General features: G+C 61.4%; 3 protein-coding genes across 8 annotated transcripts in view; 2 read left to right on the forward strand and 1 right to left on the reverse strand.

The window, feature by feature from the left end:
* Positions 1–4,076, forward strand: part of PIEZO1 (piezo type mechanosensitive ion channel component 1 (Er blood group)) — a 56,373-nt gene extending 52,297 nt beyond the window's left edge. For all 3 annotated transcript variants that reach the window (XM_020911698.2, XM_070451409.1, XM_070451410.1), the window contains 11 exons: positions 29–176; positions 256–470; positions 584–742; positions 826–973; positions 2,240–2,428; positions 2,523–2,615; positions 2,696–2,868; positions 2,987–3,109; positions 3,192–3,271; positions 3,362–3,551; positions 3,652–4,076. In XM_020911698.2, coding sequence (XP_020767357.2) covers positions 29–176; positions 256–470; positions 584–742; positions 826–973; positions 2,240–2,428; positions 2,523–2,615; positions 2,696–2,868; positions 2,987–3,109; positions 3,192–3,271; positions 3,362–3,551; positions 3,652–3,901 — 1,768 coding nt within the window. In that variant the 3' untranslated portion in view covers positions 3,902–4,076. The remainder of the gene's footprint in view (positions 1–28; positions 177–255; positions 471–583; positions 743–825; positions 974–2,239; positions 2,429–2,522; positions 2,616–2,695; positions 2,869–2,986; positions 3,110–3,191; positions 3,272–3,361; positions 3,552–3,651) is intronic.
* On the reverse strand, positions 1,244–10,940 carry CTU2 (cytosolic thiouridylase subunit 2). 2 transcript variants are annotated; one of them, XR_011482264.1, is made up of 16 exons: positions 10,782–10,940; positions 10,060–10,137; positions 8,077–8,155; positions 7,845–7,904; positions 6,755–6,815; positions 6,241–6,350; positions 5,863–6,128; positions 5,649–5,784; positions 5,402–5,533; positions 5,048–5,139; positions 4,860–4,954; positions 4,635–4,761; positions 4,437–4,503; positions 4,286–4,344; positions 4,084–4,209; positions 1,244–3,790 (listed from the first exon to the last, which is right to left on the reverse strand). XR_011482264.1 is itself a non-coding variant. In XM_070451411.1 (15 exons), the coding sequence occupies exons 1-15, from the start codon at positions 10,844–10,846 to the stop codon at positions 4,134–4,136; spliced, it is 1,503 nt and encodes a 500-aa protein (XP_070307512.1). In that variant the 5' UTR covers positions 10,847–10,939; the 3' UTR covers positions 1,244–4,133. The 2 variants fall into 2 exon arrangements, 1 of the variants encoding a protein (XP_070307512.1); XM_070451411.1 differs by having other exon boundaries at positions 1,244–4,209; positions 10,782–10,939.
* A 58-nt stretch (positions 10,941–10,998) lies between these two features.
* RNF166 (ring finger protein 166) lies at positions 10,999–18,917 on the forward strand. 3 transcript variants are annotated; one of them, XM_020911711.2, is made up of 6 exons: positions 11,006–11,240; positions 15,044–15,200; positions 16,423–16,535; positions 16,925–17,039; positions 17,119–17,226; positions 17,927–18,917. In XM_020911711.2, exons 1-6 carry the CDS (start codon positions 11,086–11,088, stop codon positions 17,990–17,992), a joined length of 714 nt encoding a protein of 237 aa, XP_020767370.1. In that variant the 5' UTR covers positions 11,006–11,085; the 3' UTR covers positions 17,993–18,917. The 3 variants fall into 3 exon arrangements, with proteins under 3 accessions (XP_070307514.1, XP_070307513.1, XP_020767370.1); XM_070451413.1 differs by having other exon boundaries at positions 10,999–11,240; positions 16,940–17,039; positions 17,119–18,917; XM_070451412.1 differs by having other exon boundaries at positions 11,002–11,240; positions 17,119–18,917.
* Positions 18,918–19,236: the final 319 nt, after the last annotated feature.

Raw genomic sequence — 19,236 nt, forward strand, 5'->3', positions numbered from 1 at the left:
GGCCTGGACTGAGCCCACCCGCCCGCAGGGCCCAGAGCATGTACTGGCCCGTGCGGCGCTTCTTCCAGGACATCCTGCACACGAAGTACCGGGCCGCTACCGACGTCTACGCCCTCATGTTCCTGGCCGACGTCATCGACTTCATCATCATCATTTTCGGATTCTGGGCCTTTGGGGTGAGCTGGGTCTCAGCCCTGGTGAGCTCAGGCCCCACGGCCTCCCCAGCACCCCTAACCTCTGCTCTCCCGGCCACAGAAGCACTCGGCAGCCACGGACATCACATCCTCCCTGTCAGACGACCAGGTGCCCGAGGCTTTCCTGGTCATGCTGCTGATCCAGTTCAGTACCATGGTCATCGACCGTGCCCTCTACCTGCGCAAGACTGTGCTGGGCAAGCTGGCCTTCCAGGTCGTCCTGGTGCTGGCCGTCCACCTCTGGATGTTCTTCATCCTGCCCGCCGTCACCGAGCGGTGCGTGCCAGGGTTCAGGCCCCGCCCGGACACAGGCTTTGTGGTGCCTGGTGGAGGCAGGGTTGGGGGGTGGGGCACCCTGACCTCTAACCTGGCCTCCCGGTCCCGTCCAGGATGTTCAGCCAGAACGCGGTGGCCCAGCTGTGGTACTTTGTGAAATGCATCTACTTCGCTTTGTCCGCCTACCAAATCCGCTGCGGCTACCCCACCCGCATCCTTGGCAACTTTCTCACCAAGAAGTACAACCACCTCAACCTCTTCCTCTTCCAGGGGTGAGTGTGGCCAGCCTGGGGTGCTGGGCGGGGGAGGGCTGTCCTCCTTCCGGCCCTCCTGATGGTGCCCCTGCCTCGGGCAGGTTCCGGCTGGTGCCATTCCTGGTGGAGCTGCGGGCGGTGATGGACTGGGTGTGGACGGACACCACGCTATCCCTGTCCAACTGGATGTGCGTGGAGGACATCTATGCCAATATCTTCATCATCAAGTGCAGCCGAGAGACCGAGAAGGTGCTGGGGCCCCAGGGGGCACTGGGCACTCACACCCACTGGGGTCCCACCTGGGGTTCACCGCCCACGCAGCATGAGTCCAGAAAGCACTCTCCTAAAATCCTCCTGGTGGCCAGAAAGGGTTCCTCCCAGGGGATGGTGACTGAGGCTGCCTCAGGGGCGGCCCAACCGCAGAGGGGCTGGAGCCAACACTGGGCAGGAAAGGCCTGGCCTCTGGGCCCTGGCTCACTGTCGTGGGTCACGGTGTGAGCACTGACCTATCAACTGGGCTTTTGTGCTTTCTCATCTGTTTTATTGATAAAATTCACACATCACCGGGTGGATGGTTTCTAGTATATTCAAATCTCCATAAGCATCTGCACAGTTAAGACCACATTCATCATCCAGAAACCCCAGCCCCACCAGCAGTGGGTCCCCGGCCCTCGGCCCCCATCCACCCTCTACACGCGTGTGCCTGTTCCTGTCATGCCAGCTGCATGGACCCACAGCACATGGCCTTCCACAACTGGCTTCTCACAGCACAGTGTGGCCCAAGTTTATCCATGCAGCTATACCACAGTTTCTCATGGCTAAGTAGTAGTCCATTGTGGTTAAGACTTGTGTATGTCCTTAAAAAAAAAATCGCCTCCACAGCCTTTCATATCTCCTGGGTGTGCACTTAGGAGTGGAACCCTGTGTCTCTGGGGGCACCCTTCTGGGCCCTGTCACTGTGGCATGGCAGGGACACCAGCCAGCTTGCTCCATACCCTCACCTGTCCTGGCAGCGTAAGGAGGTGTCTCACTGTGCTCCTGTTTCACCTGGCGACTTCTGTTTCCCATCAAGCATCTTTCCCTGTGGTTGGTCACCTGTGTATCATTGTCTTTGGAGAGACAGTCTGTCCAGGTTTCTCCCTGGTTCTTACTTGGGTGGTTTTTGTCATTGTGGGGGTTCCTTATGTATTCCAGATACTAGACCCTCATCAGATAGATTTGCCCTGAAGGCATCTACTGCTTTAGGTCTCCTAGGAGTTCATCTTTGTCAAGCATGTGGGTGACCAGCACCCTCTGTGGCAAAGGCTTTCCTTCCCCAAGGCCTCAAGGTGAGGGTCTGGTTCTGGCTTCGGGCCCTACTCTCTGGTCAGCTGTCTTCACCGCTATGGCTTCAGTTTCAATGTATAGTCAAGGCTTGGCTTTGTGGGCTCACAGGGGAGCCTGAGACCACAATGCCTGCTGCCAGGGCCCGCCATGGGGCCAGGTGGGTGACCTGTGTTTACCCCCCACCCCCAGAAATACCCGCAGCCCAAGGGGCAGAAGAAGAAGAAGATCGTCAAGTACGGCATGGGCGGCCTCATCATCCTGTTCCTCGTGGCCATCATCTGGTTCCCACTGCTCTTCATGTCCCTGGTGCGCTCTGTGGTCGGCGTCGTCAACCAGCCCATCGACGTCACCGTGACTCTCAAGCTGGGAGGCTACGAGGTGAGCATCACGAGGGGGCCCGGCTTCACGTGGCTGCTGGCGGCAGGGCTGGGGGGCCTCTCCGGGCGCCAGGTCACTGTGTCCCCACCGCCAGCCCCTGTTCACCATGAGTGCCCAGCAGCCGTCCATCGTGCCCTTCACGCACCACACCTACGAGGAGCTGTCCAAGCAGTTTGACCCCCACCCGGTGAGTGGCCCCCCCATGCGTCTGCCTGGGATGGGAGGGGGGCCTGGCTGCTCCCCACTGAGATGCCGCCCTGCTCCCAGCTGGCCATGCAGTTCATCAGCCAGTATAGCCCCGAGGATATCGTCACGGTGCACATCGAGGGCAGCTCCGGGGCGCTGTGGCGCATCAGCCCGCCAAGCCGGGCGCAGATGAAGCGGGAGCTGTATAACGGCACAGCCGACATCACCCTGCGCTTCACCTGGAACTTCCAGAGGTGCGTCCTGGGGGGAACCCCACCCTGTGATTCACCTAGAACTAGAGGTGCATCCTGGGTGGGGAGCAGCCCCAAGGGGTCACACACCCCACTGGGTCACACTGTGCCGCTGCCATAGGGACCTGGCCAAGGGCGGCAGCGTGGAGTACACCAACGAGAAGCACACCCTGGACCTGGCCCCCAACAGCACCGCCCGGCGGCAGCTGGCCAGCCTGCTGGAAGGTACCTCGGACCAGTCAGTGTGAGTGTGCGGGGGGCCTGGCGTGGAGGGAGGGCTGGACAGGAGGGCTGGACCAGGCCTAACTCGCCACTTCTCCCCACAGGGTCATCCCCCACCTCTTCCCCAAGTACATCCGTGCCCCCAACGGGCCTGAAGCCAACCCTGTGAAGCAGCTGCAGCCCAGTGAGCGGGGCAGGGGTTTGGGTGGGGGTGCTGGCTGCAGCCACAGCCCTGGATAGCTGGGGGCCCTGACACCTCCTGGTTCCCACCTAGACGAGGAGGCTGACTACCTCGGCGTGCGTATCCAGCTGCGCAGGGAGCGTGTGGGCACAGGGGCAGCTGGCTTCCTCGAGTGGTGGGTCATTGAGCTGCAGGACTGCCAGGCCAACTGCAACCTACTGCCCATGGTCATCTTCAGTGACAAGGTCAGCCCACCCAGCCTGGGCTTCCTGGCCGGCTATGGGTGAGTATGGCGGGGCCAGGAGGCGGCGCGGGGCCGGGGCCAGGGTGGGGCGCAGGCCAGCGGCAGCCCGAAGCTCACTCGCCCACCCACCTGCCCCCAGCATCATGGGGCTGTATGTGTCCATCGTGCTGGTCATCGGTAAGTTCGTGCGCGGCTTCTTCAGCGAGATCTCGCACTCCATCATGTTCGAGGAGCTGCCGTGTGTGGACCGCATCCTCAAGCTCTGCCAGGACATCTTCCTGGTGCGGGAGACGCGGGAGCTGGAGCTGGAGGAGGAGCTCTACGCCAAGCTCATCTTCCTGTACCGCTCGCCCGAGACCATGATCAAATGGACACGCGACAAGGAGTAGAGCCGCTGCGGGTGGAGTCGAGGCCCCGGCCTGATGCTGCTGTCACAGGAAGCCGCGGCCCGCCCGGCGCAGGACTGCTGGCCCTTCCCGTTGTCCCCCACCCCCACGCGTACTGTAGTTTTCTAATTAAATCGTTTTTATTTATACAAACGGGCAATCACATGCCGCCTGCCCAGCCTTGCCTGTCTTCCTGCTCCCGGGGGTCTCCTGTCCCAGGCGCTGGTCCGCGAGCTCAGCTCTCACCAGTCCCGGTCTCGTCTTCGCTGTCCCCCAGCAGGTACTCTCGGACCTCCTGCTCGACCGTGGCCCTGGGGGAACTGCACAGTAGGAACCCACACCCAGAAGGACCCCCCTGTGCTGCCTCCCCCGGAGAACAGGCAGTACCTCTGGCTGCGGAGCTGGGCCTCGGACAGGATGTAGGGTGGCAAGGGCTCCAAGGAGGGCTGCAACAGAGTCAGCACGGGCGAGGGGCCTCGTGGCACAAGGCTGGCCAGGGCCCACCTGTCCCTCGCCCGGCAGAGAGGTGGCCACTCACCAAGTCCTTCATGTTCACACGGCAGCCGTAGCACAGCTGCTCCATCACCTGGGCCCGGGGGTCCTCTCTGCAGAGACAGCTGGACTGAGCGCCTGGCCCGGCCCTCAGGGAGGACCCCTGGGCGCACCCACACTGTGCAGCCCCCAGGCGCCGACCACAGCGGGTGGGGGGGCACGACAGGGCGAGACAGGGACTCACCTGCAGCAGCCAGGGGCCCCACCCATCCCGGCACAGCAGCAGGGCCCGGCAGCCGCCCCGGCCTGTGCAACAGGGGGCTGCATCTGGGGGAGATGTGAGGTCTGAGCCCCAAAAGCCGTGGTGCTGTCTGCAAACAGAGAGGAGCTGATGGGACCTTGGGGGCCACAAAACCCCAAGAGCACTCACGGGTGCCCCGCCCCAGCACCACACCAGGTGAGGACGGACCGGCAGTGTCGACGTCCAGTGTGCACATGCAGAGCAGGCAGCGGGGGCCAGCGGCACAGCCGTCCCTGGGGGCCTTGATCAGCTTCTCGCTTGTCCTGGGGGTGGGGACAGGGCTCTAAGACACTGCTGGCTGGGGGCTCTATCCCGCCAGCGTCCCCCCCCCACCCCTAGTACTCACTCACACACACCTGTACACGGTGCTGATCGTGGAGGGGAACTGGGCCTGCAGTCTGAGGATGAAGGCTTCCATCAGCCGGTGGATGCTGGCCTTCTCGGGTGCCTAGGAGCAATGAGACAAAGGGGCAGCTGTGGGAGGAGCCCCACCTCAGATGAGCGTGGACCCTGGGCTTCTCCACAGCATCACTTGAGAGTCTGTTGTGGAGCAAGCCAGGTGCCCCACTTCTAGAGCACCCCCGTTGTTCAATCAGGCACCCTGACAGAGCCTATCCTGCCCCTCACCCCACCCCACAAACCCCCACTCAGGGAGGGCGGGGATGCCCCACGTGGGCTCCACTACGGCAAGGGGTGTGCATGCTGCTCACCTTGGTGTCCAGGGCTGGCGTGCAAATGGAGGGCACAGCAAACAGGTGGTTGTAGAAGGCGACCTCCTTCAGCGTGTGCTCACGCATAGGCCGTACCACCACCACATCACCGTGTCGCTCGTCTGAGAAGCCCTGGGGGTGGTGAGGGGGACAGTGTTCCTCGCTGTACTCGGCTGCTCCTGCCCACTGGCGGGGTCCCAAGCTCTCCCCGCCTCCTGGGCGACCCCTGGGCAGCTTGTAGGCGCACCGTGTCCCAGGCGAGGAAGGCCCCTCTCCCCAGTGCCAGGCTGGTCATGAGCTTGATGGCCAGGCGGGTGCAGCTGTCCCCCGTCATGACTTTGGAGTAGCCGTGGTTCCGGGCCACGTGGAGAATCAAGTGGGTCCTGTGGATTGAGGCGGGAGGTCTCATGAGCCCAGGCAGGCAGGCCCAGAACTTGGGGGGCAGAGCGAGGCAGACTCACCGCAGAGTCTGCAGAAGCTCCTCCTTGGCTGTCAGCGTCTTCACCGAGTCAAACAACCTGGACAGCGCCTGGGTCTGGGCGGTCGTGGGTGGCCCAGTGTGGCTGTGGGGGTCCTGGGAGCAGTGCTGGCTCTTCCGCTCCACCCCGTCAGCCCCCAGCGCGTGCTGCTGCTGCAGGAAACTGTCCACGGCAGCCTTGTAGGCTCCCTCCGTCCCCACTGGCTCCTGGGCAGCGAAGCGCAGCACAGAGGGCGGCAGGCTGAACACCTGCGGGAGGGACAGGGGTGTGAGGCTCACCCCACGTGGGGGAAGCAGACCGTGCCCCTCAGGGACACCCAGTGCTCACCCCCAGGCCCTCTAACAGGGATGGCACGCCTACCTCTTCCAAGGCCACAATGTGCCATGGGAAGCCAGTGGTCTGCAGGACCAGCTTCACCTCTGCCAGGGTTTTAGCTCTGTTCTCGGGGCTCTGGCTGCAGGCAGCTCCCTCTGAAAACCACAGACAGAGAAGAGAGTTAGGCTTAAAGAGATGCAGACAGTGGTCAGGACCAACAGCCCTGTGCCCTGGGGGCAGCGGTCTCCTGAACACTGACCTATCTCCTTGGGGGGCATTTTCAGAGTGGCTGCTGAATTCTCTGGGCATGGGATGGAGGCCGGAAGGGCAGGTCCCCTCAGGCAGTGAACTCGCCCTTCTCACTCAGTGCCCTAGACCCTGGGGTGGACACTCAGCAGACGCTCCTGCCCAACCCTGGATGGTCTGAGACAGGATGGCAGCAGTGCTATCCTCCGAACGCGCTCACTGTCTCCAGAGAAACGCCCCCAGGAGGGCTTCCTGTGGGCACAGTGCCAGCAGTCAGCAGGCCCACCCGAACACCAGGGCCCAGGAGACGTACCATCAACGTAGACAACCCCTGGCACGAAACGCAGCCTCTTGGCAGAATCTCGACTCAGGCCCTGGGGGGATGTGACAGGGCCTCAGCTCCAAGGCCAGAAGCCACCGGGCCCTTTGCTGCAGAGACTCTGCCCCTTCCAGACCGAGGGCCCCCAGGAAAGGGCAGCGGTGTCCCCTGTGCTGTACCGAACTCCATGCAGGCCCTCAGGGGGGAGGCACAGCCCGACACGCTTTAAAGCGGCACTACCTAGGGCACCTCTGTCCCCCTCCCAAGTAAAACCCACCCTCAAAGCCTGTCTGTGCCTCCGGGCAAAACCCCGAGAAGCCCCTGCCAAGCCCCTCAGACCACTCAGAGCAAGAAGAGACCAGGACAGCAAGGCGTCTCTGGTCACGGGGAAGAGAACCCACGGGCGCAGGGGGCTGGTCTCACATCCTCTGGCCAGGTTGTGGGGACCGGGAGGCAAGGGCAGAAAACCAAGCACAGAAGTACCGCCTCCAGGAAGCCCTGGTACAGGCCACACCACCACCCCTTAGAGGGCGCGCAGGGCTCTGGGTATGTGCCACGCGGGTCAAAGCCTCCCAAGTGCCCCAGGGCTACCAGGAGGAGTCCCACTGCCTCCAGTGCCCAAAGCGGGCCTGTGGATGGGCCAGAGCACAGCCCCCATGCCCCTTGTCTCTCCACTGACAACCCCAGAGACCCTGCCTCTCCGAGACCCCCCTTAAACTGCTCAAGGAAGCCACCCTGACCCCTGCCAGGACCGAGCCCATCCAAGGTCCCTGGGGCACCTGCTCATGCTTCACTGTCTTGTTCCGGGCACCCTCCCTGGACCAGGGGAACGCCCCTGGTGCCTGGTGCTGTCCAGCAGCACATGTCTGCAGTCAAGAAAAGGGACAGGGCGCTAAACCCAGACATGGCTGGGCACTCCTCACACCACTCTGGGGCCGGCGTCCATGTGCCCACATCTAAGAGCCCCGAGCAACCTGGCTGGGGAGGGGACCTTTCTCTCCAGCCCCAAGCAAGAGTCCCTTGGTGCCAGCCCCCACCACTGGATCCTGGCTAGGCGTGGCAGGAGGATGGTGTAGAGACATACCTCAAGGACCTGCCAGACCATGGAGCTGGATGAAGCCCCCCCAGACCATGCCAAGAGCACCTGTGGAAGAAGGAACATCACTGAGGGCACCGCACCTCCAACATGGCCCCTCATCTCTGCCCACAGATGTCTCCAGATGTGAGTCCCCCAGAAGTCCGGGTGTGCACCCGTGGGAGAAGCTGGCACGATGAGGCTGGGACAGGCCGCCTGCAAGGGGGGTGCCACACCCTACCTTCTCTCCTGGGAAGATCAGCCGGTTCTTCCCTAGCATGGCTCTGAACTTGTGGATGTACAACGCCTTGAAACAGTCCCTGCAACACAAACACCAGCAGCTGTGGCAACACAGCCCCGACCACCCAGCAACACTTTGCAGGCTGACAGCCTGAGAGTCCACCAGGTTACATCTTCTTTCAGCCACTTCCACCTTTAAAGCAGTGTCTTGACATTAAAAGCTGCACCCAAAGATGGGTGAGGATAGAAAGGGAAAAAAAAAAGTGGAACAAAAGAAAGAAAAAAGGAAGAGAAAGAGAAAGGAAGAAGGGGAAAGAAGGGAGGAAAGAGGAGAAAGAGAGAAGAGAGACAAGCAGAGAGAAAGCAGCTCCCTCCCCAGAAACCCAGCAGGCAGCCAGGTGGAGCAGAGGGGCCCAAGCAGAGGGGAGTAGAAGGACCTGAGCGGAGGGGAGCAGCGCTGCCCCCGACAGCGGCCAAGCCTGGGGCTGTGCCCCCACAGCATTTCCTTCTTCCTGCTCGGACGATCTAGTGTCACAACAGCCCCCAACACAGAACAGGCCCTGCTTATGAACAGCCGACCAAACACCCCATGGAGGCTTTGTGGACAGTAACTCAACAGCAGAACACCGAGGCTCCAGGGACTCCTGGGGATGTGCCACCGGGTAACCTGGAAGGTCAGGACCCTGGGAGGTTCCTTGGGCAAACACGGATGCTCAAGGTGGCAGAGAGGACCCTGCAGCTGCCATAGCCGTGCCCCCCACAGCACCATGAGGCCCCTGCTCTCCGTCTGGTCAGGCGAGGCAAGAGCTTCCTACATGCTGACCTTCTCCACCAATGAGGAACTTGCTCAAAACCCAGACTGCCAAAATCTGCAACCTGGAAGATCAGCCTGTCACCTCTTCCCAAAATAAGCAAGCAGGGGAGGGAAGCCCTGGGCCCAGGAGGAGTCGCTGTGGCCTCTCTCCTCCTCATCGGGGAGCTCTCCAAGCAGACCAGAGAGACCATCATTTCCAGATGCTCTTATGTGGTTAAAGCAGTGACTTTCGTATCTAAAACATATTTCATGACAGCACACAGCAAATCTACTTGGCCCCCAAAAATGGGCAACTGAGAAAGTTTGGAGAAAACAACTTATTTCATCCCTTTGACTTCTTTTTCAGAAACTTAGTAAGTAGAGTCCGATACTCTGGGAGACCCATTTAAAAATGTGAGCTGGTCAAATAACTCAACTTGTTAGTTTGCTATGCATGCCACGTCACCAGAATTTCATAAAGCAGGTGACAAGCCTGACCCCTGTGGAGCTATGGACACGGTGAACATGACCAGACACTGAAAAGTTATGATTCACGGGCAATGTGACAGGGCCACAGACAGCTTCAGATCAGACAGAACATGCTAGGCCTCTCTGGGACCAGTCGCCGCTCCTGTCCAGAGGTCCCCCCACGGATTGCCCCTGGTGGTCCAGTGGCTAAGAGTCTGTGCTCCCAACGCAGGGTTCATCCCTGGTCAAGAAACTAGATCCCACGTGCCTCAACGAAGACCTGATGAAACCAAATAAATAAAACAAAAAAAGAAACCAAAAAACCTCCAAAGGTCCCCCCACAGATGGGTCAGAACCCCCTCTTCCATCCCTCTCTCTCTCTCACAATACAGGCAACACACAGAGCGCCTGCCAGAGCGCCCAGGGTGCTCCAAGCTGCCCCTGAAGAGCTCTTCTCGCCTGCACCACACTCCTCTTCACCTTCGCTCCCAATTCTCTCTGTAAGCGACACCCGGACCTTCCTGCCACCTGATGCACGCCTGGACGATGGGAGAACGGCACTCACACAAGAACCGACATCCAAAGCCATACACACACACTCACCCACCCGTGGACATTAGGAGTAAAATGCTTTCAAAAGCAAGGAATAAAGCCGCAGAAATGGAGGCGGTCCTGGTTACTAAGACTGTGTGTGCAGAGTCACCTCCCACCTCCAGGCCTCACCTGCAGAAGGCGTCTCCAGCCCGGATCACCACCACAGGCAGGCCTTCCTTGCACTTCACACACTTTTGATCCTGGGTTCTGAGGCATTGGGAGAAGAGAGATCAGGACACTGATTACACGCACTCAGGGGCTTCAGAGAGGCGGCAGCTGGTTTCTCATCCCAAGCTGTTGTACCAGAGAGGCCATGGTGGGGTGGGGGTCGGGGGGTGGGGAGCTGCACCTCACAGACCGGACCTTGTATCTTCTCCAGACTACCCTTCTGAGGAAATACCAGGGCCCTAAGAGGATTTCAGTTCGTTAAAGCCAGCTCAGTGGGCTCTCTTAGGGCTGGCACGAGAAGGGAGACAGCTCGCTCTGGGAGGTCCTGGAGGGAAAAACTGGAACCAGAGTGCAGAAGCGGCCGGGAGTCCGACTTTCCTCGCCGAGTAAGGACAGTTTGGTCAGAGGCGGAACCATTCCACTGGCCACAAAAATTAGAGGAGCGAGCGCGCCAAGTGTTCACCACGGGATTGCCAGGCACTCCCCGGGTGCTGAGGAGCGAGGTCCACCCCACACCAGAGATTGCTGGACTCCCAGAACCCGCCCTGGGCAGTCTCCGGGCTTCCAGGAGCGTGGCCCCCGAGACTGAGCGCAAAGAGCCCACGGGCTGGCCCTCGGGGCAGAGCTCGCCGCCTGCCGGAGGGTCGGAAAGAAAGCGGCGGGTACTGCTGCCCAACTTTTACCCAAGCCGTGGCTGCGGCGGCCCCTTGGGGGCGGACTCCCGGTACTCCTCAGACATCTCGCACATGGCTTCGCCGTGCCGCTTAGCAGACAGCTTCTACGGCAGAAGCAGGACGCATCCTGACTACGTCACCTAGGCGCCGGCGCGAGGGGCGGCCGCTCCCTATGACGTCAACACGACGCCGACGCAGCCGTGACGCTCGAATCGGGGGCGGGCGCTCCTTCTGACGTCAACTCGGCGCCGGCGCGGCCGTTACGCGCTGGCCGAGCCGGGACAGGGGCGGCGGCGGCCGGCCGAGCCCGGGGATGGCGATGTTCCGCAGCCTGGTGGGCTCGGCTCAGCAGCGACAGCCGCCGGGCGGGCCCGCGGGCGGCGACAGTGCCCTGGAGGCGCAGTACAGCTGCCCCATCTGCCTGGAAGTCTACCACCGGCCCGTGGCCATCGGCAGCTGCGGCCACACGTGAGTGCGCTGGCCTCCGGGAGGCCGCGGGGTCGGGCGCCGCCGCGGGGAGGTCTGAGGCCACCCCAGCGCAGTCCCAGCGCGCGAGGACTTGGGGGAGCGAGGGGCTTCATGCGCAGCGCCGTTGCTGCCCTCTGGGCACGTCCATCCGCCTCAGCCCAGCGTCCTGCCCGCCCGCCCCGGGCGCTCGACCCCAATCACCCCGTCGGCAGACAGGGCCGACCTGCGGAGTTGCCAGGTCTCGGGTGCCAGGAGCCGCTGACGGCCTCGGCGGGCCTCCCTGGGAACTCAAAGGGCAGCGGGCGCGACATCTGTGCCGGTCGCCTTCCATCTGGTCTCGTGGAGACTGGGGTGAGCAATTGTAAATAAATGCTTTGTGGCTTTTGCTGTCAACTATTTTTTGGATCCGCTGTCAGCTTGTCGTGACTGCAGAGGAGAGGAGTTCCCTAAAGTTTGGACAAAGGCTTGCTTGGAGTCTGGTGCTGTTTTGTTTTGATGGAGGACTTTGGTCACCATGGGTCACTGAGCAGCCAGGCAGGCTGGCCCTCGGTGGACCAGATGCCACACACCAAGCTGCGCCAGGGCCAGTTGTTTCAGGAACACAAACCGGAGGATGTGGCTCTTCTCCCAGCAGAGAGCTGCACTCATGTCTTCTGGGAGCTGCCAACCTGGTTGGGGGGCAGGGGGCGGGCTGAGATCAGAGTGTGTGGTCTCCAGTTCTCCAGAAGGCTGAATAACACAGCTCTTAAGTGAAATTAAAAGGGTGGGAGAGGGGGCAGGAGGGCTTGGCTGCCCGCAGAGCTGCTGAGGAGGTGGGGCCAAGGTGCACCCAGGATAGCAGGAGGCCCCAGAACATTTTGCAAACAAAGGCAGCTGGCCTAGGAGGTTCTTGATGCAAAGAGGAAACTGGAACTGCTAGGTGTGTATGCTGTGTATTCTCAGGCTGCAGGACTGTGTCAGGAGTCGGGAAGCCTTTACACACACACAGTGCAGGCAGCACAGGCACCCACCTGTGCACCCTGGGAGAGTGCTGCTGACTAGTTCTGAAGGCGCTGTGCCTCACTTTTCCATGCTGTTTGTGACATTTTGGCAGGGGCAGCTTTTGAACAGCACCTCTCTCGTCAACACACACCAGTGGGTGTTGTCACAGTGTGTTCAGCTTCTTCCAGCCAATCATTGAGAGAGCTGCAGAGCTTGTCTTGGGGCCCAATTTTAGAAAGACTTTCCTGGGCTTAGGATTTCTATCAACACTCACCCAGTCCTAGACACAAGGCTTTTTTCCCAAATACTCTTTTTAGAATACAGAACTACACAAACTGCTGTGAAAGCATATTCTTCTATAATACCCTCTCTCCACACTTTTCTTGGCAGAATCAGACCCCTCTTCTCCTGTTCCTGAGGCTGGTCCTGCAGCAGCCTCTTCTTCAGCTTCTGCCTTAGAAATATTTTCTTCCTGACTCTACCTGCTGATGTAAACCTACTGGCTGTTTATCTCTGCTGCTTACTTTCCATAAGTTTCTTGTCCGATGTTTTGAAGGCATGTGTGCAAACGAATACGAAAGATTTAAAGACACACCTTTCCTTTTAAAAAGTCTGCTGGTGGTCTGGTTATCTGCCTCACCCCACAGCTACCTGACTAAGCAGTTTCCTTCCACAAAATAGGTTTTCTGGACGTGACAGCAGCCCTGCCTTGCCTGGGCCTGGATTACTGCTCCAGCACCAGACAAAAGGGGACAGGTCACAGGGAGAGCTTTCCAACAGGAGCCCAGAGGCAAGGGGGGTCCTCGGTGGAGACTGTGGAAGCACTCCCAGGAAGTCCCCAGAGGAAGCCAGTAATCTGTCACACTCAGGGGATGCCCTGGGCAGTAAGCCGCATCTGGAACCAGAAGCCACCTGGCTGTTTCTAATGCTCTGACGAAGCCTACCCTAGTGCCAGTGTATTTGGGCCAGGGTTCTGCCTGGGCTGCCTCCAGCCACTGTGCCTCTTCTGTCGCCCTCTCTGGTCAGTGCCATCACATTGTCCCCCACTTAAGTGTCCCCACGTGCAGTCTGTTAATGAACAGAAGTTGTAGAGAAACTGATACACTCATGCATAAGGAGATACATAGGGAATGGTGGTAACAGACATTTTCTGAGTCCTCCCTGCTTGCAGAGGCCTGGGAGACAGGTGCTGTTACTCTTCCTGTGCAAGGAAAAGATCACGGTGACCGAGGGCAGTTCCCAGGTGCGCAGCAAAGCTGAGGCTGGAGCTTAGGCTGCTGGGCCAGGCCAGCCTCTCAGCCCCTCTAACTGAGGCCCCTTCTGCGGCCACAGCCCCCAGCACCTGTGGGCCAGTGCCTGCAGAGACCTGGGACTGCTAAGCATATACTAGCCTGGAGCGGGCTTCTCTGCTCAGTTTGCAAGGCCTCTGTCCACCAGCTCAGTGGCCTGAGAGGCTTGGGTCCCAGGCGGCTCCCCTGTGTTGTGCAGGTGGTGACCAGTGGGGGCAGCACTGGAGCCATGGGCCCAGGCAGAAGAGGCTTCGGCCAGCTGACTGGCTGCCCCCACGCCCCAACCAGGTCTCCATGTGCCTGTGAGGGCAGGGGCCACGCTGCACCTCGTTTTGCCCCCGGCTCCTCAGGGAGTAAGACACAAAATGGCAGTGTGGCAGGCGGGGCTCGTCCTGCTTCTGGAACCGCAGCTTCCCTGCCTCCCCTCCCCACCAGGCGCCCCTCTCCCGACCCGAGGCTGGTTTGTCCTGAGCACACCCTCAGCCTGGCGCTCTGTGAGCTTCCTCCAGCTCCTTGTGGCTCAGAGCATCCCCTCACTGAAAGCACACACAGGTGGCTGCATGGAAGCCAGCATGCAGGAGAAGGGCCTCTGGATCGCCTGGGGTGCCTCTTCCTGAGAAGAGGTGAAAGTCTGAGGCGGAAGGACGGGGGGGCCTGTGCTCAGTTAGGCCGTCTGTGCCCCCAGAAATGCCCGCAGCCCCACCTGCCTGACCCCCGCGGGACAGGGCACACCCCGATGCCCGGCAGGGTTCGTGCAGGCCGCCAAGCTGCCACCTTTCTCACGGGGCTAAGCCTCTGGGCTGTGGACGAGGCTCCAGTCTGCTGAGCAGACACCTCGACAGACTGAGGTGGTCCTGAGATCAGGTTCTCGGTCCCTCTTGTCCCCCAGCTGAGAGTGTTCGACCTGCGGCGTGTGCTCTTCCGTAGCACAGGGCTGGTTATGAACGCGAGCTGCTGTGGCCAAGCACCCTCAGGTGCAGAACACGGCATCTCCAGAGACATGGCTGAGAGCTCAGTGCCAAGAGGAGCCTGGGCGCCTGGGCACAGCCCCTCTGCCACCCTGCCTCTGCTCAGGCTGGGCCCGAGGCCTGCTTGCCTGGGGACAGGGCATGTCCCAAGACTGGTGACGCTCCCTGGCCAGCCTTGGCCTTGCTCCGTCCAATGAGTGCTGGGCCCTGGGACCCTGTGGTTTCCTCTCAGCACTGGGGGTTAGTGATTTTACCCCCAGACTTAGTGGGTGGAGGGCCTCCAGGATCTCCCACGCTGTCCTGGAGCCCCCAAGGTATTGTCATCACCCGTTGCAGTGAGATGGGCAGGGTGGGCCCTGGCCCTCCCACAACCAGTGCTCTTGCTGGGACCAAGTCTGGGGGCCAGCACAGGACAGGGGGTCACGGCTGCAGCTCAGGAGCCCACGATGGGGCAGGGACAGGGCCATTTTTCAGCCAGACGGTGCCCACCCCGCCTGCAGGCCCCGCACAGAAGCACCCGCTGACGTAGGGGCGCGCAGCCCTCAGGCCCGTGTCCCCCCTGCAGGTTCTGTGGGGAGTGCCTCCAGCCCTGCCTGCAGGTGCCGTCCCCGCTGTGCCCACTGTGCCGCCTGCCCTTCGACCCCAAGAAGGTGGACAAGGCTGCCCACGTGGAGAAGCAGCTCGCATCCTACAAGGCGCCCTGCCGAGGCTGCAGTAAGAAGGTACTGGCTAGGGTCCTGGCGGGTGTGCAGGGGAACCGGGCGCAGGCCACCCCCCGGTCGTGTTGAGCAACCTGCCGCTCCACTCACTTCCCGAGTGTGGCCTGGGCTCTGGGCTGTGGCTGATGCGGGGATGGGGGCTGAGCTGAGCCCACCCTAGACACAGCCTAACACTCCAGTGAGCCTCGCACTGCAGGCGGTGACTGAGGCAGGCCCAGGCCCACCAGTCCCTGCAGCACCCGAGCTCCCCAGCCTGCCCCACACCTGCTGTTCCTGCAGGCGGGCGCACCACCTCGCAAGGGACCCAGCCTGGGAGCAGAACGTGAAGTGAGGTTTTCAGATTCCACAATTGCTCAGGTTAACTCTCCTGAGTTACCACAGTAGGAAGCGGCCCTGGTTGCTCTGTCCTCTGGGTCAAAGGTCTGAATGTCCAGAGGCCTCCTTCAGGCTCTTGTGCCCCTCCCTCCCAGCCCAAGAGCAGCGTGAGGCACCCCCGCCCTTGTTCTGTGTTGTGGTTCTTTCCACACAAGTGGGATCAGAGGGGCAGGCCTCACGCAGCGTCCCCAGCCCTGGGCAAAGCGGGGCCAGGCTGGTGTCAGGAGGCCCTCCACGTATACCCCTGGCTCCTGGTGGGCACTCCTAGAGGCCCCTGCCCTGGGGAGCGAGCACTCCCCTGCCCTGTTCTGAGCCAGTTCCACCTCTGGCCAGAGTGGGCAACCTGGTAACCGAGAAGGTTGTGTCACGTTTGCTTTCCTACTTCTTGATAAGGAGTTTTCAGCACATCTGACTGCCTAGAATTGTGTCTGCTGGCTCCCGTTATGAGGGGTAACTTTTCACAAATAAACACCCTCCCATGGGATCCCTGGTGGTCCAGTGGCTAAGACTCCACATTTCCAATGCAGAGGGCCCACCTTCGGCCCCTGGTCAGGAAACTAGATCCTACAAGGCCCAGCTAAAGATCCCAGTGGGGCAACTAAGACCCAGAGCAGCCAAATCAATCAATTAAACAAACACCCTCCCATGTCCCCCAGCTCCCCAGGGGCCCCGTCAGGGCTGCTCCCTGAAGGCCCCCTGCATGACCACAGCGTGAGCTGTGAGCGCCTGCTTCTGGGTGCAGCTCCGCAGCCCTGGGTGCATCGGCCTCCTTTCAGCCGGGGTGCTGGCCGGGGAGTCAGGAGCCAGGGGCCCAGCCCCCGCCCCCTGACCCTGCCCTGTCTCTTCCCAGGTGACACTGGCCAAGATGAGAGTGCACGTGTCCTCCTGCGTGAAGGTCCAGGAGCAGATGGCCAACTGTCCCAAGTTTGTCCCCGTGGTGCCCACGTCCCAGCCCATCCCCAGGTAGGCCCCGCACAGGTCATCCTCTGTGGGCACTTTCTGGCCTATGTCAAAGGGTGGGCAGTGTGGCTCCGCCCTGAGGAGGTGGGAGGGCTGCTGGGCCCTCTGCGGAGGGCCTCAACCCCTGCAGGAGGGGACCCAGGAGGGCCTGGCCCAGCCCACCTGTCACCCCCCAGTGGGGAGCGCAGTCCTTAGGCTGGGGCCGGACAGATACCACTCTGGGCACACAGCCTCGTCGAGGAAGGAGAGACTGGGAGTTACTAGATGGGAGCTCCTGGTGGAATGTGCAGAGGGCAGGGGCTCCACCACAGCAGGGCCCACGGTGCGGGGAGGGCGAGCCGGCTGGGCCGTAGGAAGGGGGGCAGCGCCACTCACCCCCTGCCCCGGCCCAGCGCCGTCCCCAATAGGTCCACCTTTGCTTGCCCTTACTGTGGCGCCCGCAATCTGGACCAGCAGGAACTGGTGAAGCACTGCGTGGACAACCACCGCAGCGACCCCAACCGTGTGGTAAGCCCGCCACCCCGGGACCCTGCTCCCCATGCGCACGGCCCCGTGGACTCACCCCCGCCTCCCGGCTCTGTCCCAGGTGTGCCCCATCTGCTCGGCCATGCCCTGGGGTGACCCCAGCTACAAGAGCGCCAACTTCTTGCAACACCTGCTCCACAGGCACAAGTTCTCCTACGACACCTTCGTGGTGGGTGACCCGCCTTCCCCCTGCCCTGCAGTGCTGGTGGTGGGCGGGTCTGCAGGGCCACTAGAGGCAGAGGTCTGGGGGCTCTGGGCTGTGCAGAGTGGGCCCCTCACCCACAGGCCAACCAGCTCTCCTCACTCGGGGCTCCTCTGGGGGAGGTGCCATCGCAAGGGCACCATCTCCCTGTTTTTTCACTGAGGCCTGGGGACACAGACCCTCCTTGGGGACAGGCCCCTCTGAAGCCCACTGGGCAAGAGCCACATCCCACCTGCAGACGCTCCCCTCTTGTGCGCCCCCAGGCCTACTCTTCCCGTCCCCTGCCAGCCTCCAGGCACCCGGCCTCGTAGGGTCCCGCCTCTGCTCCGCCCACACTTGGTCCTGATGGTAGAAACACGGGGGTGCTGGCTTCCCCCCCGTCCTTGTATCTGGGGGGAAAGGACAGCTCTCGTTACTCACGTCCACCGTGCACAGTCTGTCCAGCCCTCCATCACTGGGCGCAGTGTCCTCAAGGCAGCTTGCTGCGTGGACTTCAGGGCAGCCAGACCATCCCCCACTGGTTGCCACGAGGTGCCCGGGACCCATGACCGTGAGGGCTGAATGGCGGCAGGGCAGGGGGACTGGACGCCAGTCTGTCCGAGGTGACCGGGCAGGGGTGGCCCTGAGAGACCACAGCGTCCCGCCCAGCTCTGCCCCTGTCTTCCAGGACTACAGCATCGACGAAGAGGCCGCCTTCCAGGCCGCCCTGGCCCTGTCTCTCTCTGAGAACTGACGGTGCCACCACTGGCTGAGCCTTCCCACCTCCAAGGACAGAGCCCGCCGGCTCCTGCGCCCAGACCCGCCTGGGAAGGCGCCCCGAGGGCCAGGCAGAACCACATCGCTGCCAGAGGAGAGGCCGCGTCCCCACCGCCTGCGCTCCTGCTGAGCGCCATTGGCTCCTCGGTGCTCGGGCTGAGCAGGTGGCCTCGCGGGGCAGCCACTGGGGCAGAGTGCGGCCCCTGTCCGTGTCTCAAAGCCATGCTGTCCTCCCTGCCGAGAGGACCCTTCAGGCCCCGCCACGTCCGCAGGCCCCGCCATCCAGCAGGGACGCACGGGGGCCCAGCCCAGCACCTGGCAACGCTTCCCCCTTGCGCGCTCGGTACTGGCTTTTGTGATACCTAGAGGTTCCGCACTTTTCTATATTATCCGGTGTGATGACCTTTTCACGTTTTCTAGAGCAAAGACAGAGCAGTTACCCTTCATATTGCAATATCTGTGTTTGACTAGGAACAATAGTATTTTTATGGAACATTTACAAAATTATATTTTTTAAAAAAAACAAAAACAGTTGTGGGGTAGGTGGGGGAAGGAGAGGAGAGACAGGACAATGGCTGTGCGTGAGGACCAAGGTGACCACATCCCCAGGTCACTTCGCCGTTCCCCAGGGTCCCTGTGATAACAGCCAGAAGAAATCCCAGTGCCTGGCCACTTGCGGAGGCAGCCGGGTCTGCTCCTGGCCTCAGCCCCACTGTCACTGTTCTGAAGCTGACCACCTCCCGCCCCAGGCAGGGCCACCCCCAATGGTGGCAGAATGCGGGGGCCGGGGCAGTGGCTGGTCAGGCCAGAAAACGCTCACTGGCACCTTCGTTTGGTTTCTGGCATAAATTATTGCTGTCTTTAAAAAAAAATTTTAAATAAAACGTTTGAAAGCATCTCAAGTGGCCTGACCAGTGCATTTCCTTCAGCAAATATTAACAGCAGAGGGCTGGAGTGGGGTCAGGAGACCTTCCTCTGCTGCAGGCCTGTGGGCACGTGTCCGTCCCCAAGGAGTTCCACCTCAGAGGCTCCCACGGCCTCCCCAGGCAGCCTGCCAGGCTGTGCCCTCAGCATGTGCCCTCACTCCCCAGCCCAGGACCTGGCCCTCCTCTCAGACATCCATCCAGGGACGGTGGTCTCAGGCCAACGTCAGTGCCAGGACCCCCTGCTGTTTCCAAGTCAGCACAGGCCTTTAAAACATAACAAGCACCCTGTGTGGTC

Source organism: Odocoileus virginianus, chromosome 20 (genome assembly GCF_023699985.2).
Source record: "Odocoileus virginianus isolate 20LAN1187 ecotype Illinois chromosome 20, Ovbor_1.2, whole genome shotgun sequence".
NCBI lineage: Eukaryota > Metazoa > Chordata > Mammalia > Artiodactyla > Cervidae > Odocoileus > Odocoileus virginianus.

Coding starts and splice junctions, on each gene's coding strand:
- CTU2 (XM_070451411.1), bottom strand. CDS start 10,846: ATGTGCGAGATGTCTGAGGAGTACCGGGAGTCCGCCCCCAAGGGGCCG. Junction 5,534..5,648: donor CCTTCCTCGCCTGGGACACG/GTGCGCCTACAA, acceptor CACCACCCCCAG/GGCTTCTCAGACGAGCGACA. Junction 4,762..4,859: donor ACTGGACGTCGACACTGCCG/GTCCGTCCTCAC, acceptor CTCTGTTTGCAG/ACAGCACCACGGCTTTTGGG.
- RNF166 (XM_070451412.1), top strand. CDS start 11,086: ATGGCGATGTTCCGCAGCCTGGTGGGCTCGGCTCAGCAGCGACAGCCG. Junction 11,241..15,043: donor ATCGGCAGCTGCGGCCACAC/GTGAGTGCGCTG, acceptor TCCCCCCTGCAG/GTTCTGTGGGGAGTGCCTCC. Junction 15,201..16,422: donor GCCGAGGCTGCAGTAAGAAG/GTACTGGCTAGG, acceptor GTCTCTTCCCAG/GTGACACTGGCCAAGATGAG.